The following is a 14,868-nucleotide window of genomic DNA, read 5'->3' as shown; positions in this document are numbered from 1 at the left end:
GAGGAAGCGAGCAGTCGTTGCGCTGTCCGACGGCATCCCGCTCCGTGCATCCCCCCTGCGCTGTGTCGTGGCAGAGAAAGCAGAGGAGGTGAGAGAAAATGGCAGAGAAACAGATGGGACGAGGTGTGTGAGCAGGTGCAGGTTGGAGTGTTGTCGTCGGCGGGGGCGTGCGGCCGTTCCACACGGAGGTCGCCAGCGGTGTAGTGGCGGCCTGGTCCAGACCAGGCCCAACCCCTCCACCGCGCCGCGGGCATCTCCGAGGCAAGGCAACTTGGTCGCGGGGGGTGTGAGGAGACGGGCTGAGTCGCACCCGGCGTCTCCACCACCTCCAGCTGCTCCCAACACACTCGATGATGTGTAGCAGGTCTGTGCGCCCCGTCCGTGCATGCCCAGTGAGGCTATGCCACTCTGCCGACCGTGCGCAGTGTGTCTGGCAGCGGACGACCGTGGGTAAGTGTATCCACGTGGCTTCACCGCCCCGCGGCCCGCGGGCCTTCCCTTTATCGCTTGGCGCGCCTGGCGCCGCGCCGCGCTGCGCCAGCGAACGGCCTCTCACCGCAGCATGCTTGACTTTACCTGACAGGAATCACGTCAACATTGACCCAGAAACCCCTACTACGCCGCCGCCGACGACAACTCCGACTCCGCAGCACCGACAGACACCCAGCGCCGCCGACGACGTCGACATTGCGGGCAGAGACAAAGTGACCCTTGAGCCAAGCGGCAATCAACAGGGAGCACCGCCAGATTCGACTTTTAACCCCCCCTCACCCGACTTTGTCGCGACCTGTTCACACCATCTCATCGTCAACGAGCATCGCATCGACAACCAACCCCCCCTCCCGTGCCTGGTTGGTCTCAACAAAGCGCAAACGACATCGACATCGTCGCAATCCACCCACCCAACCTCGTTGTCATCATCCACTCTCTCTCAACTCGACTCCACCCATAACCCATCGACGCCATGACGCTGCGCGGCGCGTCAGGCAAGTTCTCGCTGCCCACCTTTGGGCGCAAGAGCAACGCGAACGACAACTCGCCCACGCAGGGCTCGCGCATCCCATCCAACTCGACACCCCAGTACGCTCCCAACCCCGACACGACGTCAAAGCTCTCGCACGGCCGCGACTCGGACTCGATTATCGCGCCGCATCATGACTTTTCGGGCGTGCACCTCGGCGGTGGCGGCGGCGGCGCCAATGGCTCAAACGGGTCAAGCCTCGACGGCTTCGGCAAGAAGATTGGCAAGAGCATTGCCCACACGAGCTTCCTCCCCAGCCTCGGCAACCAGGACCTCAGAGCGTTGCAGGAGTGAGTGAGGTCGGGTGGCGACTACCAGGCGCTGCACCGCCCTTGCCGCGCGCGCACACACTGACGCCCACAGCGTCATCTCGTCGGAGAAGAACGTCCTCACCGGCGCCGAGCGCTTCGCTGGCGAGGTCCAGGCGGCGGCGGGCAAGCTGCCCGTGTACGGCGAGCAGGAGGGCGCCGACCTCAAGGACATCCTGGGCCACTCGTCGACGCTGCTCAACCAGCTGAGCGCGGCGCTCCGCGTGTTTGCAGGCCACGAGAACAACATGCGCCAGTGCTTCAAGCGCATCCGTGAGCGCGAGGAGGCGCTCGACGAGCTCCGCCGCCGCCGGCGCACGACGGCCACCAAGGCCGAGTCGGCGGAAAGAAAGCTGGCCAAGATGGGCCCGGAGAACAAGCAGCTCATCTCGCAGACCGAGCTGCTCGAGAACCTCCGTGGCCAGATGCGCCAGATGGACTCGGACATTGTCAACGAGGAGAGCAAGCTGGGCGACTACAAGCGGCAGTGAGTGGCGAGGGGGCGCCTCGGTGCTGACGTACCAGGTCGACAAAGGAGGCCCTTTCGTACAAGTTTGGCGGTCTCGAGGAGCTCGGCGAGAAGATGTGCATCATCGGCGAGTTAGGCAAGCTGCTGATCGAGGAGATCCCCCTCGAGGAGACACCACCTGGCTACGGCCGTGCGCCGTACACTGCGTACGAGAAGACGCACAGCACGGCCACCGAGGCGATTAAATGCGTAGGTTGTATGGCGATAGACGCATCTGACCTTGCAGCTCGGTACCGTTCAGTTCCATGCCGGATCGGCCGCCCCCAAGCCGCCAGGACTGCCCGTCCCCGCGCTCGATGCCCAGACGCCGCCGCCCTTCCAGAACCACAGCGTCGCGGATCACGAGGAGTACGGCGACTATCCCGCCAAGGCGGCTGCGTCGCCAGAGAAGCCGCCTCAGCTGCCCCAGCTCGACGGGTTATCGCTCGACGGACACTCGAACGACCGTTACTCAGAGTTTGGCGCCAGCGCCCCCTCGGCCACGAGCACAGTGGTCTGGAACGGGCCCACCGCCGACGACCTGTACGCCCACGACTACGAGTACCAGCAGCAGCGCGAGATTGACGAGGCTGCCCAGCGTGACGGCGCTGCGCTTGGTGTTGCCGGTGCCGCCGCTGCTGGCCTCGGCGCCGCTGCTGCCATTGGCCACCAGCGCTCCGAGAGCGGCAGCGCAACGGTCCGCGAGGAGGGCTCGTCGTGGCAGCCGCTCAAGGTTCGCCGTGACCACGCCGCGACCCCCGACCTGGCCTCGTCACCCCCTCCTGCGCAGCAGGGCTACCAGCTCCGCGACGGACCCGGCTACACCCTGCCTTCGGTCTACGCTCTTCCCGACGCCCCTAGCGCACCCACCCACCAGACACAGCCCTCCGTCAGCGACTCGCTTGCGGCCCCCAGCGACATCGAGCGCCCAGGCAGCACCAACTCGGGATACTACACCCCGCCCCCTGGCCCCGACAGCCGGTCGGCATCCATTGACGTGGGACACCCGGGTCGCACCACGCCCAAGCCGTACGCCCCGACACCGCTCAACACGGACGTGGCCGGCGGCTCGACCGAGGAGGTCACGCCGGTCGTGGCCATCCCCCCGAGCTCGGCGCCACCGCCGTACATCCCACCTGCATCGCCGCCCAGCGGCCTCGCGTACGACGACGAGTCGCCGCAGGTCCCCCAGATTGCGCGCCTGCCGACACCCCCGAGCCGCGATGAGCCCGCCGTCGTCTCCATCGGGGCCGAGCCAGGGCACTTTATCCCCCCGATCCAGGTGTCGGGCGGCTCGAGAGAGTCGTACTATCTCCCGCGGTTCCCGTCTGACCGCGACGGGCTCGCGAACACGGCGGGCTACAACAAGCACGACAGCATTGGCCAGCACTCGATCGCGCACGACAGCATCGCGGCGCGCTCGTCGATCGCCAACTCGTTTGCCGACATCTCCATCCCTGACATGACGGTCAGCAACGTCGAGACGGTCCCCGGCCCGACGTCGCCGCGCGACTTCAGATTCTCGCCCCCGCCGTCGACGACGGGCGGCGTCATGTCGGCCGCTGCCTTCCGCCGCGGCGTGCGCCAGACGTCCGAGGACCCCGACGCGCCGGCGCCGACGCACCAGGTCCGCCGGCTGCCCCAGCTGCCTACCGGCGTGCCGCCACCCCGGCAGTCTACGCCATCCGTCCCGAGCTCGCCGCGCGAAAGCGCCGACTACTACGCCGACCGCCAGTACGGCTACGAGACGGAGGGCAACGGCAACGGGCAGGTGCACAGCCAGCACGGCAACCGCCTCTAATATCATTGTCCATACAGCCGCTTAATACGAGGATGACGAGTACGCTAGCTCAATGATGCTGATGCCCGTGATGCCACATACACCCAGTCACTGTCCTGCATGATGCTACAACACAACTTAGTCTATAGGTGACGCCTGCGCAAAGATGCCCACCTCGTCCACGGCGGCCTTGAGCGCCGCGCCGCTCTCGTCGATACTCCTAAGGAAGCGGAGCAGCTCCTTACACAGCTGCGTCTCGCGCGCGCCAATGGCGAGGCGCAGCAGGCGGATCGTGTCGGCCACGTCGTCGTCCTCCTCCTGCGTGTGCATGACGAGCAGGTAGGACGCGGCGGTGCGCAGCAGATTCTGGCGGATACATTTCTCGAACAGGTCGCGCGGGCGGCCGACCTGCTCAAAGAGGATGCCCCAGTGCTCAAGCTCGGTCTTGCGCGCGCAGCCGACGACGACGTCGAGCGACTGGGGGAAGTGGTCGAGGAACGAGGTGACGAGCGCGAGCGTGGGGTGGGCGCTGGAGCCCCCAGCCTCGCCTGCGGCCCGGCGTGCGTCGACCGCGTCCTCGAGCACCGAGTGTAAGAGCACCTCGAGCGAGTGGCCAAAGTACACGAGGTTCTTGTAGTTTGCTGCCAGGGCCATGGCCGCGTCGACGCGCCCCGCGTCCAGGTGGTACCGCAGGAACTTGGGGAGGAAGAGGTGGGTGCTCGTCTGCGTCTTGAAGAGGACGAAGGGGAGGGAGCGGGTCGAGATCTCGTAGTCGACGCCGATGATGATGCCCTTGTCCATGAGGATGCTGAGCGGGTAGAAGTCGAGGCGGAGCGCAATGCTCTCCTGCACCGTCTCGTACGTGTCTTTATCTGGGTCGACCGTCGCGCCCTCGATGGTGAGCGCGTCGAGCCACACGCGCATCCGCTCGCCGTCGTAGCCCCACAGCGAGTTCTCGAGCGTGCCCACGCCGTGCAGGTGCGTCCAGTAGCTCTCGATGCGGTCGGCCAGCACCTGCTTGTCGTAGCGCACCTCGTCGTTGCCCGCCTTTCTCGGTCTGAGGAGGATGAAGCGGCCGTCGACGAGGAAGATGATCGTGGCGACGATCAGGTCGTCGGCCGGGTCGCCGAGCCGTTTCTGCGCCTCGGGGATCATCCACGACAGCGCGCGCACGCGCGACGGAACACTGATGAGGCCCGAGAACCCGATCGACCCGCACAGCTGCAGCCGGATGCTCGTCTGCGTCGGCAGAATGAGGAAGTGGTACAGCATGCTGTCGGCCGTGTAGACCAGCAGCGAGTTGTCCAGCAGCGTGGTCACGAGGACTTGTGAGGGCAGGTTCTGCGCGTGCAGTACGTTGGCCTCGGACAGGTCCTGGTCGCGCGAGTACAGCCGGATCTGGTGGGTTAGCTTGCAAACTTACCGCAAACCCACCTGGTACTTCTTGTCCCTTTCCACTGCGGCGATGAGCACATGGTGGAACCACAGCAGCCCGCCACGGACGGTGAACGCTCGCTCCTCGCGCTCGTGCGCGAACAGCTTCCACCGCCCCGACGCCGCAGAGTAGTGCGTGAGCCCCCGCCGGCCTGCTACAGCAATGAAGCGCCCGTCGTTTGAGATACTCGCGTACCGAATCGGCCAGTTGGTCGCAATGTACACGGTGGGAATGTGCACGTGCTGCCACACGTCCGACTCGGGGTTGATGACGCTCATATCGGGCTGGTCGGCGCCGCGGTACACGAGCACCCGGTCGTCCATCTGTAAGAAGGCGTAGCGCGTGTTGTCGGGTGAGTGCTGGCCCGTGGTGGCCGACTTGACAAAGGGCAGCGCGTAGATGTCCTGCGTTGGGGTGAGGAGGAAGAGGTCGAGGTTTCCCGGTGCCCAGAACTGCGAAGCGTAAGCTACCTACATCGGACTGGCAGCTTACCAAAGCCTTTGCCCCGTTCATAAAACTGTCCGGCCACGCCTCCTCGTCGGCAAGCGCCTCTGCACCCCAGCCACCCAGTCGCCCGCCCATACTCCACACAGCCCAGCCGCGCTCGTACCCCACCGCGAGGGCGTACCCGTCGCTCGTCCACTCGAGCGAGGTGACCGCGCCAGGCGAGAAGCGGAGGTTGGCCGAGTGTTTGAGGTCGAAGGCGTGCGATAATCTCGCTCGTCTCGGGTGTGGCGGGAGGATGACATTGTACACGAGTCCAGACGCCGTCCCGATCGACACCCACCCCAGCCGCCCGTTCACGGAGACGTGGAGCGCCTTGTCCTCCACCACTGCGGGAGGTGTCGGTGCTCCGAGCCCGAGGCTCTTCATCCCCTCGTCGATGGACCGTCTTGGCGGAGGAAGCGGGTACACTGCCTGTCCGATAAACTTGTCCTTGTCCGGGTCGTGCCGCACGACACGGTCGGTACCGCCGCCCCTGAAACCCCCGCGCTCGGCGCGGACCATCTCGAGCTGGAGAACATGGTGCATGGCGTAGACCTGCCCGTCGTCCATGAGGATCGTGTACGTCGTGGGCAGGCCATGGACACGCGTCGCCGTGATCGACAGTGGGACCGGCACCCTCTCCTCCTGCCGGATCCAAGCTTTGGCTTCTGTCAGGTCCCAGATATCGCACTCGACCTGCTCCTCGGTATCCCCATCCAGCGGAAGCGGGGGGAAGTGCGAGCCGGGCGCCGCGAGCAGCTGCTGCGGAATAGGGAATGGAACGTTCAGGATCGCCGGCGGGTGCTGGAGCGAGAGCAGAAGGTTGTGCTGCTGCGCCAGCACGCTCTGGCACCGGCCCATGACGAACGCGACACCCGTCGGCTTGAGTTCGTAGCCTGCGAGCAGGTCGCCTTCCCCGGCGCCCGACGAGGGGAAGGACGATGTCGGCGCAGACTCGTAGGCTGGCTGTCCGGTCGGCACGAGCTGGTAGATGAGGAGGTGGGACGTGGTTGTCTGGGTCGTTAGCGCTGCATCGAATAACGACCCACCAGGATCAGCACGCCTCGCGAGTCGTGGGTCCAGATCACGTCCTTGTTCGCGCCCCAGCGCTCCATGCTCTCCTTGCTCCGCACCACGGCAGTCTGGAGCACTGTCGGCTGGCGGGTTAGCTCAACCAGAGACCTGTAGACCCACCCGCACATCCCAGATGCCAATGGTCGTCTCGGACAGCGAGGCGAAGTAGTTGCCGCGCCGGCTCTGCTTGACCGTGATCAGCTCATCCTGGCCCAGGGGCTGCGGGACCGCGAGGATCCTGGCTGCCGATGTGGGCCAGTACATGGCTGCTGAGGTGGTCTGGGTGAAATGTCTGTGGTTGTCGTGATTGTGGTTGTCAGTCGTCAGTCGCGTCGTCGGTCTCGTCGAGATCGTCACCGCCCCCATGTGTCACTCTGTGCGTTGCCCCGCATTCGGACTGAGCCTACCACGTGGCGAATTTGATCCCGTTTAATAGCCGTCTCTCCGCGTGCGTCGCCCTATCAGAGCCCTCCTTTACTCGGCGACGACGACTGGCAGACGGCAGGCGCGTCACACGTCGTGTTGTTGGCAGCAGCGACTTCTATGACACTGCTGGCCGCGTAGATATTTCTCACCAACCGAGATCTCCTTGTCGACAACGCACAATCGCTCTCGACGCGGAATCCACACCTCCCGAGCAGCAGCAAGGACAAGCAAGAGAGTGCAAGCACAGCTCAGCCCACAATGTCCAAACCAAAGCCCAGAGCATCAGAGCCTCCACGCCCTAGCGCGCCGCCTGCAAAGGGCAACGGCCAGAACAGGAATGTGAGCCAGCCCGGCGCGGCGAGCTCGTCGGCAAAGTTCTACGTGAGTGGATATTTGATGGTGATGGTGTTAACACGCGTAGAACGGCCCGACCGAGCTCAAGCAGCGCAACACGGGCTCGGGTGCAAGCACTATCAAGACGGTGCCATCGCCAGGGGCAAAGGTGAGCAAGGCTGGAGAGGCGGAGCTTGCTGGAGGGGTGGGTGGTGGCTACATCTCTTGCTCGCATAGCGATCAGGTGGGCGGGGAGCGTATGGATCGCGCAGCACCGAGCTGCTCGGCCGAGTCCATCACCGAGCGACAGCGAGTGGCGGGGAGGAGGTGGGCGGGAGAGATACCCGAGCAACGAGGGCGCGCGCGATCCGTAGTTGCTGACATGTCCATCAGTCTTCCTCAGCGCTGCAACAGAAGCCGCCAACTGCGGTGGCCAAGAAATCTTCGAAAAAGACTCGGAAGCGCACGAGCTTTGGCCTGTTCTCGCTCATCTCCCTGGCGCCGATCCTCTTGTTTGCGTCGCTCTTCTCGACAGTCCTCTGCCCCCCGCCGCAGGCTCCCCCGTCGACATTTTCGCGCATCGCACTCTCGGCCCTCGGCAGACAGCACGACAACCACTCGCCGCTGCACAAGGCTCTCTGCTATCCCGCCAATGTTTACCACCGCGAGGTGCTCGAGCCCTATGTTTACCCTGTTATCGCCGATGTTCAGGCAAAGCTCACCGCCCACCCCGTGTACAAGGAGCACGTCGAGCCCAAGTACAACTTTGCCAAGGCTACTGGCCAGCGCGTCTGGGAGGGCCCTGTCAAGCCCATCATTGACCGTACCTGCCGTGGTGCGCGCAAGTTCTACCTCACCTACATCGCGCCGCACGAGCCCTACGTCCGCGCCAAGTATGACGAGTACACGGCCCCGATTGTTCAGCGCGTCTCGGCTGCCCACAAGGCGTACGTCGAGCCCCACGTCAACACGGCCAGCGAGTACGCCTACGCCGGCGCGAAGACCGGCCACGAGTACTACCGCATCGCTGCCGACCACCCGATCACCCACCAGGCCGGCAAGCACGCTCAGACCGCCTTCAGCCTCGGACGCAAGCACGGATACACCGCCTACGTTTATGCCAAGCCTCATGCGCTCACTGCTTGGGACAAGATTGTTCTGTTTACAAAGCAGGTGATCATTCCCAAGGGCATTGAGGTGGCAGAGCTTATCGGTCTGCAGGTTGAGCGTGTCACGGCGGTGGCCAAGCGCCAGGCGTCCGACTTCTACAAGCAGCACCTCGCCGAGCACCTCGACCCGTATGTTGCCAAGGTGAAGGAGGCCCTCGCCCCGGTTATTGCCATTTTCAACGACAAGGTCTACGCGCCCTTCATCGCCCCCGCTATTGCTGCCATCTTCCCCGACACCCCTGAGGCGCCCAAGAGCTTCTGGGCCCATATTGCCGACAAGCTCCCTTCCCTCACCACGTCGCACGTCGACACCCGTGGCTCGGGCTTCTACGCCGACGACGTCAAGGAGAAGGCCAAGGTTGTGGAGGAGAAGATCAAGGAGGTCAAGAAGGAGCAGCCCAAGGCCGAGAAGGTCGTCAAGAAGGTTGCCGAGAAGGTGGCTGAGAAGGCCGAGGAGCCCAAGAAGGTCGTCCAGAAGGTTGCGGAGGAGCCCAAGAAGGTCGCCCAGAAGGTTGCCGAGAAGGTCGCCGAGGGCGCTGCTGCCAAGGAGGCCATCAAGGTCGTTGAGGACAAGGCCGACCTCAAGAAGAAGGTTGATGTCGAGCGTGAGGAGGGCAAGGCTGAGCCCGAGGCCGAGCCCTCCGAGGCCAAGTCGACCAAGGCTGCCGACGACAAGAAGGAGAAGGTTGTCGACACCACCGAGGAGCCTCCCAAGATCGAGAAGGAGACTACTGTGGAGACCGTTGCCCAAGAGCCTACCGAGGTGCAGACTGCCACCGGTACCACGGAGACCGCAGCTGCCCAGGCCACCGCTGAGCCTGAGGCTGAGCTCGACCCCCGTGCTGCTATCCTTAAGGAGCTCGAAGAGTTCAAGAGCAAGATCAGCAACGTCGGCAAGAAGACATCGGCGACCATCGAGGACATGGTGGGTAGTGCAACATGACGCGTTTGCTGACATCTAGTTTACCAGGGCTTGCAACGACTTGATTGAGGAGGTCCCCAAGTCCCAGACCGCTGGCCTCCAGAGCATGGACCGCGAGATCAAGCGCATGCTCGACGGCCTCGACCGCCTGTACACCCGCTCGACGACCCTCACCAAGGCCCAGGTTGCCGAGTCGATCAAGATGTCGGACAACAAGGTCAGGGGTGTGTATGAGAAGGCCGTCCGCGATATCCAGACACGCAAGGACCCCCAGAGCAAGTTCAAGCCGTTTGTCGAGTTTGCCCACTACGAGAGCGGCCGTGCCTACGACGACGCGACCCACGAAGCTCTGGGCGCCAAGATGTCTGGTACCCCAGGCATCACCACCCAGGACTGGCAGCTGTGGAAGTCTCTGAAGAAGGGTGGGTGGTTTGTGTATTGGAACATGTGCTCATGCCAACAGACTCGGACGGTTTCAAGGCCCGGTGGAACGAGGTCTCGTCCAAGCCGCCCTACGCCAAGGTCAAGAAGCTCATCAACCAGCTTCAGACCGACGTGAACGAGGCCGTCGCAGAGCTCAAGGGCACGTACGAGGCGTGGCAAGACCAGCAGGACTCGCTGCGCCGTACTGCCCTCGCCAAGATTGAGGCCCGCGAGCATGTTGCCAAGGAGGCGGCCGAGTCCAAGGCTGCCCAGGCCAAGCTTCCCCGGAAGAATGCCAACGGCGACCGCGTCTCGATCCAGCCTGTTCCCTCCCAGGACTCTGCTGCCGGCGCGGGCTCTGGCCCTGTGATTGGCAAGAGCAAGGAGCAGGTCGAGGATGCGCTCAAGGCTGCCAACGCTGCCAAGAAGGACGAGTTGTGAAGCGGCTCGTTGTGATTTATTTTTACGGTATCTTTTCTTTCCAGCTCTGCGTAGTGGCAGTCGTGGATACCACGGGTGTAGCCTTTGATGAGATTAGTTATAGACGACGGCGAGTATCGTATGTATCGATGCATGCATGCTGTGGGCGAGGCCGGGCGATACTGGCAGTGCCACCTGGCTTGGGTGACGGGGTTAGGCGGAAAAAGCCACGTGGTGAGGCGTGGCGTCCCTGAAAGGCGACCCGTCAGCCAGCAGGCAGGCGCGCGTGCCTCGTCACGTTGCACGGTCAGTCGTCGACGGCCACCGCCTGATGCGCACCTCCACGTCCGAACTGACCTGAGCTGGCACTGCGACCTAAATCACAAACCACAAACCACATTCACCCTCCTCCCTCCTCCAACCAACCCACCCTCGCCTCGGCAAGCGCGACTACAGCGACGACACTCTAAACGGGCCGCCCCCAGTGCATCGCGCTCAAAAGACTCGTTGCTCGTTACTCCCTTCCCTTCCCCATCGGCATCTCTGGAGCCCGACTGTTCCTTCCTCGGCACATCTGAACGCGACACGCGCGGCTGGGCAAGATGCAGATGCTCACAAAGGTGAGCAGGCGCACATAGCTCCACTGGACAAGGCTGACACGTAACAGTTTGAGAGCAAGAGCCCGCGAGTAAAGGGAATCGCGTTCCGTGAGTAGCTAGAGACGCTGAAGTTGGCAGCTGACACCTTGCTCCAGACCCCAAGACGCCCCTCCTCGCGGCCTCGCTCCACAATGGCACGATCCAGCTGTGGAACTACCAGATGGGCACGCTCGTGGACCGATACGACGAGCACGATGGTGAGTGACGGCGGGCTTCGTTGCTGACCTGCAGGCCCGGTCCGCGGCATCTGCTTCCACCCCACGCAGCCCATCTTCTGTTCGGGTGGTGACGACTACAAGATCCGCGTCTTCAACTACAAGCAGCGCAAGTGCCTGTTCACGCTCACCGGCCATCTCGACTACGTGCGCACCGTCTTCTTCCACCACGAGTACCCTTGGATCATCTCGGCGTCCGACGACCAGACGATCCGTATCTGGAACTGGCAGTCGCGGACGTGTATCGCCATCCTCACCGGCCACAACCACTACATCATGTGCGCCCAGTTCCACCCCTGGGACGACCTCGTCGTCTCGGCCTCGATGGACTTGACCGTCCGCGTGTGGGACATTTCTGGTCTCCGCAAGAAGAACCAGGCCCACCAGGCGCCGATGAGCTTCGAGGAGCAGGTCGCCCGCGCCAACCAGGGCCAGGCCGACCTCTTCGGTAACACGGACGCTGTCGTCAAGTACGTCCTCGAGGGCCACGACCGCGGTGTCAACTGGGCGGCGTTCCACCCCACCCTGCCCCTCATCGTCTCGTGCGGTGACGACCGCCAGATCAAGCTCTGGCGCATGTCCGAGACCAAGGCCTGGGAGGTTGACTCGTGCCGCGGCCACTTCAACAACGTCTCCATGACCCTCTTCCACCCCCGCCACGAGCTCATCCTCTCCGCGTCCGAGGACAAGACGATCCGCGTCTGGGACATGACCAAGCGCACGGCGGTCCAGACCTTCCGCCGCGAGCACGACCGCTTCTGGGTGCTCACTGCCCACCCCGAGCTCAACCTCTTTGCTGCGGGCCACGACAACGGTCTGATTGTCTTCAAGCTCGAGCGCGAGCGCCCCGCGTTCGCTCTCAGCGGCAACCAGCTCTACTACATCAAGGACAAGGTCATTCGCGTCGCCGACCTCACGACTGGCACCAACCAGGGCATCTGCTCGGTCCGCAAGCTTGGATCGCAGTACATCCAGCCCAAGACCCTCAGCTACAACCCCGCCGAGCGTGCTGTCATCGTCACGAGCACGTCGGACAACGGCGTGTACGAGCTTGTTACTCTCCCCAAGTCTTCGGCTCCCAGCGCTGGCGACGGCAAGGACACGCCTTCCGACGGCAAGAAGGGCACCGGTATCTCGGCCATCTTCGTTGCGCGCAACCGTCTCGCTGTGCTCGACAAGGGTGCCCAGAACATTGAGATCCGCGACCTCAGCAACTCGCTCACCAAGACGGTCAAGTGCCCTGTGCAGACGACCGAGATCTTCTACGGCGGCACTGCGTCGCTCCTCCTCGCCACGTCCAACTCGGTTGTCCTGTTTGACATTCAGCAGCAGAAGGTCCTCGGCGAGATCACGACGCCCCCTGTCAAGTATGTCGTCTGGAGCAACGACGGCAACACGGTCGCTCTCCTCTCCAAGCACAGTGGGTCTTTAATCGATGAAACAAGTACCCGCTAACCCCACAGCCATCACCATTGCCAACAAGGCCCTCGAGCAGACTGCGCTCATCCACGAGACGATCCGCATCAAGTCGGCGGCCTGGGACGACAGCGGCGTGCTCGTCTACACGACGCTCAACCACATCAAGTACGCGCTCACCCAGGGCGACAACGGCATTATCAAGACCCTCGACCAGCCCGTGTACCTCACCCGCGTCAAGGGCCAGGTCGTTCACTGCCTCGACCGTACCGCCAAGCCCCGCACCATCCCCATCGACCCCACCGAGTACCGCTTCAAGCTCGCGCTCACGCGCCAGAACTACGACGAGGTCCTGCAGATCATCCGCACCTCCAACCTCGTGGGCCAGAGCATCATTGGCTACCTCCAGAAGAAGGGCTACCCCGAGATTGCCCTCCACTTCATTCAGGACCCCCAGACGCGCTTCGACCTCGCCATCGAGTGCGGCAACCTCGACGTTGCCGTCGAGGAGGCGACCAACGTCGACCGCCCCGAGGTCTGGGAGCGTCTCGCTGCCGCCGCCCTCAAGCAGGGCAACCACCAGATCGTCGAAAAGGCGTACCAGAAGACGCGCAACTTTGACAAGCTGTCGTTCCTCTACCTCATCACGGGTAACACGCAAAAGCTCGGCATGATGCAGACCATTGCCACCAAGCGCGGCGACCAAATGTCCCGCTTCCAAAACTCGCTCTACCTCGGTGACATCGAGTCGCGCGTCGCCGTCCTTCGCGAGACGGGCCAGTACCCCCTGGCCTACTTCACCGCCAAGACCAACGGCCTTGATGACCTGGCGCTCGATGTGCTCGAGGAGGCTGGCCTCACCGAGGACGACGTCCCCGTGACGCCCTCCAACGCCGGCCACTCTTCGCTTAGGCCCCCGCCCGTCGCCTTCTCGCAGGCCGAGTCGAGCTGGCCGATCAAGAATCTCGGCGAGAGCTTCTTCGACCGCGCGCTCGCCAACGGCGGCGGTGTCGAGGGCTTTGTCGCTGGCGAGGCCTCGAACGCTGCCAACGGCACCGACGAGGCGCTCGACTCGTGGGCCAACGAGGACGGTTTGGATGCGGATGGCGACGACGTCGACGAGGACGAGGGCTGGGACCTGGACGCCGAGGTTGTTGACGCCGTTGCCGAGGACGAGGTAGACGAGGAGATTGCTGGAGATGCCGGTGCCGAGGCCGACTTGTCAGAAGGTGTCTCGCCAGGTGTGCGGGAAGACGACCTCTGGGCGCGCAACTCGCCATTGGCAGCAGACCACGCGTCTGCTGGTCTTTACGAGTCGGCCATGCAGCTGCTCAACAGACAAGTTGCCGCGGTCAACTTTGCGCCCCTGAAACCCCTCTTCCTTTCTGCGTACCGCTCCTCGCACGTGTACGTTCCCGCCAACGCGTCGCTTCCTCCCCTCGAGTTCAACGTTCGACGAAACCCCGAAACGACGGACCTGCGCGAGGTGCTTCCCGCCATCTCGCTCGACTTTGAGGACCTCAAGTCGGGCGAGCTCGCCGAGGCGAACCGCTTGTTCAGCCGCGGCAAGTTTGCCGAGTCGCTCACGCTGTTCCGCGAGATCCTGCAAAAGCTCCTGCTTGTTGTTGTCAAGTCCGAGTCGGACGCCGACGAGATCAAGGGCCTGGTTGTCACTGCGCGCAACTATGTCATTGGCCTGAGCCTCGAGGTCGAGAGGAGACGGCTGGTCGTCGAGGAGCCCGACAACATTGTGCGCAACCTCGAGCTCGCGGCGTACTTTACGCACCTCGACCTGCAGCCCTCGCACACGCAGCTCGCGCTGCGCTCGGCCATGGGTGTGTTCCACAAGGCGGGCAACAACGCCACGGCCGCCGTGTTTGCGCGCCGCCTCATCGACTCTAAGCCGACAGACGCCAAGGTGCTCACGCAGGCGCGCTCGATCCTGACCAAGGCGGACCGCGACCCGCGGGATGCGCACGAGATTGCGTACGACCACTTTACGGCCTTTGACGTGTGCCCCGCGTCGCTGTCGCCGATCTACCAGGGCTCGCCGGCGGTTGTGGCGGCGTACACTGGTGCGCGCTACCTGCCAGAGTACAAGAACACGGTGTGTGTGGTGGACGGTATTACGCAGGTTGGGCTGCCGGCTTCGGGACTGCGCTCGACTATCTGAGAGTGTGGGCGTAGCCGAGTCGTAGAGTAGGGAGTAGCATAGTGCCAATGGATGGCGTGGAACGAACTTGATACATAGGTAATCTCGCTATGAAGGGATT

The 14,868-nt window shown here is 63.6% G+C and overlaps 4 protein-coding genes across 4 annotated transcripts; 3 read left to right on the top strand and 1 right to left on the bottom strand.

Annotated features, from left to right (window-relative positions):
- Positions 1-964: 964 nt before the first annotated feature.
- Positions 965-3,638, top strand: Q8F55_007198 (uncharacterized protein; the record flags this gene model as incomplete). The annotated part of the gene is made up of 4 exons (XM_069355637.1): positions 965-1,311; positions 1,385-1,816; positions 1,855-2,047; positions 2,085-3,638. The coding sequence occupies 4 exons, from the start codon at positions 965-967 to the stop codon at positions 3,636-3,638; spliced, it is 2,526 nt and encodes an 841-aa protein (XP_069207708.1).
- A 117-nt stretch (positions 3,639-3,755) lies between these two features.
- On the bottom strand, positions 3,756-6,876 carry RIC1 (WD40 repeat protein; the record flags this gene model as incomplete). Its single annotated transcript, XM_069355636.1, has 5 exons — positions 3,756-5,015; positions 5,052-5,504; positions 5,545-6,552; positions 6,588-6,695; positions 6,733-6,876. 5 exons carry the CDS (start codon positions 6,874-6,876, stop codon positions 3,756-3,758), a joined length of 2,973 nt encoding a protein of 990 aa, XP_069207707.1.
- A 420-nt stretch (positions 6,877-7,296) lies between these two features.
- Positions 7,297-10,326, top strand: Q8F55_007196 (uncharacterized protein; the record flags this gene model as incomplete). Its single annotated transcript, XM_069355635.1, has 5 exons — positions 7,297-7,419; positions 7,460-7,540; positions 7,765-9,465; positions 9,503-9,884; positions 9,926-10,326. The coding sequence occupies 5 exons, from the start codon at positions 7,297-7,299 to the stop codon at positions 10,324-10,326; spliced, it is 2,688 nt and encodes an 895-aa protein (XP_069207706.1).
- Positions 10,327-10,907: 581 nt separating this feature from the next.
- Positions 10,908-14,768, top strand: Q8F55_007195 (uncharacterized protein; the record flags this gene model as incomplete). The annotated part of the gene is made up of 5 exons (XM_069355634.1): positions 10,908-10,925; positions 10,973-11,012; positions 11,060-11,161; positions 11,196-12,599; positions 12,643-14,768. The coding sequence occupies 5 exons, from the start codon at positions 10,908-10,910 to the stop codon at positions 14,766-14,768; spliced, it is 3,690 nt and encodes a 1,229-aa protein (XP_069207705.1).
- Positions 14,769-14,868: the final 100 nt, after the last annotated feature.

The sequence above is a fragment of the Vanrija albida genome, assembly GCF_041260175.1.
Source record: "Vanrija albida strain AlHP1 chromosome Unknown contig_5, whole genome shotgun sequence".
NCBI classification, from domain to species: Eukaryota; Fungi; Basidiomycota; class Tremellomycetes; order Trichosporonales; family Trichosporonaceae; genus Vanrija; species Vanrija albida.
Note: the sequence above shows the minus strand (reverse complement) of the source record. Positions and strands in the feature narration are given on the sequence as shown.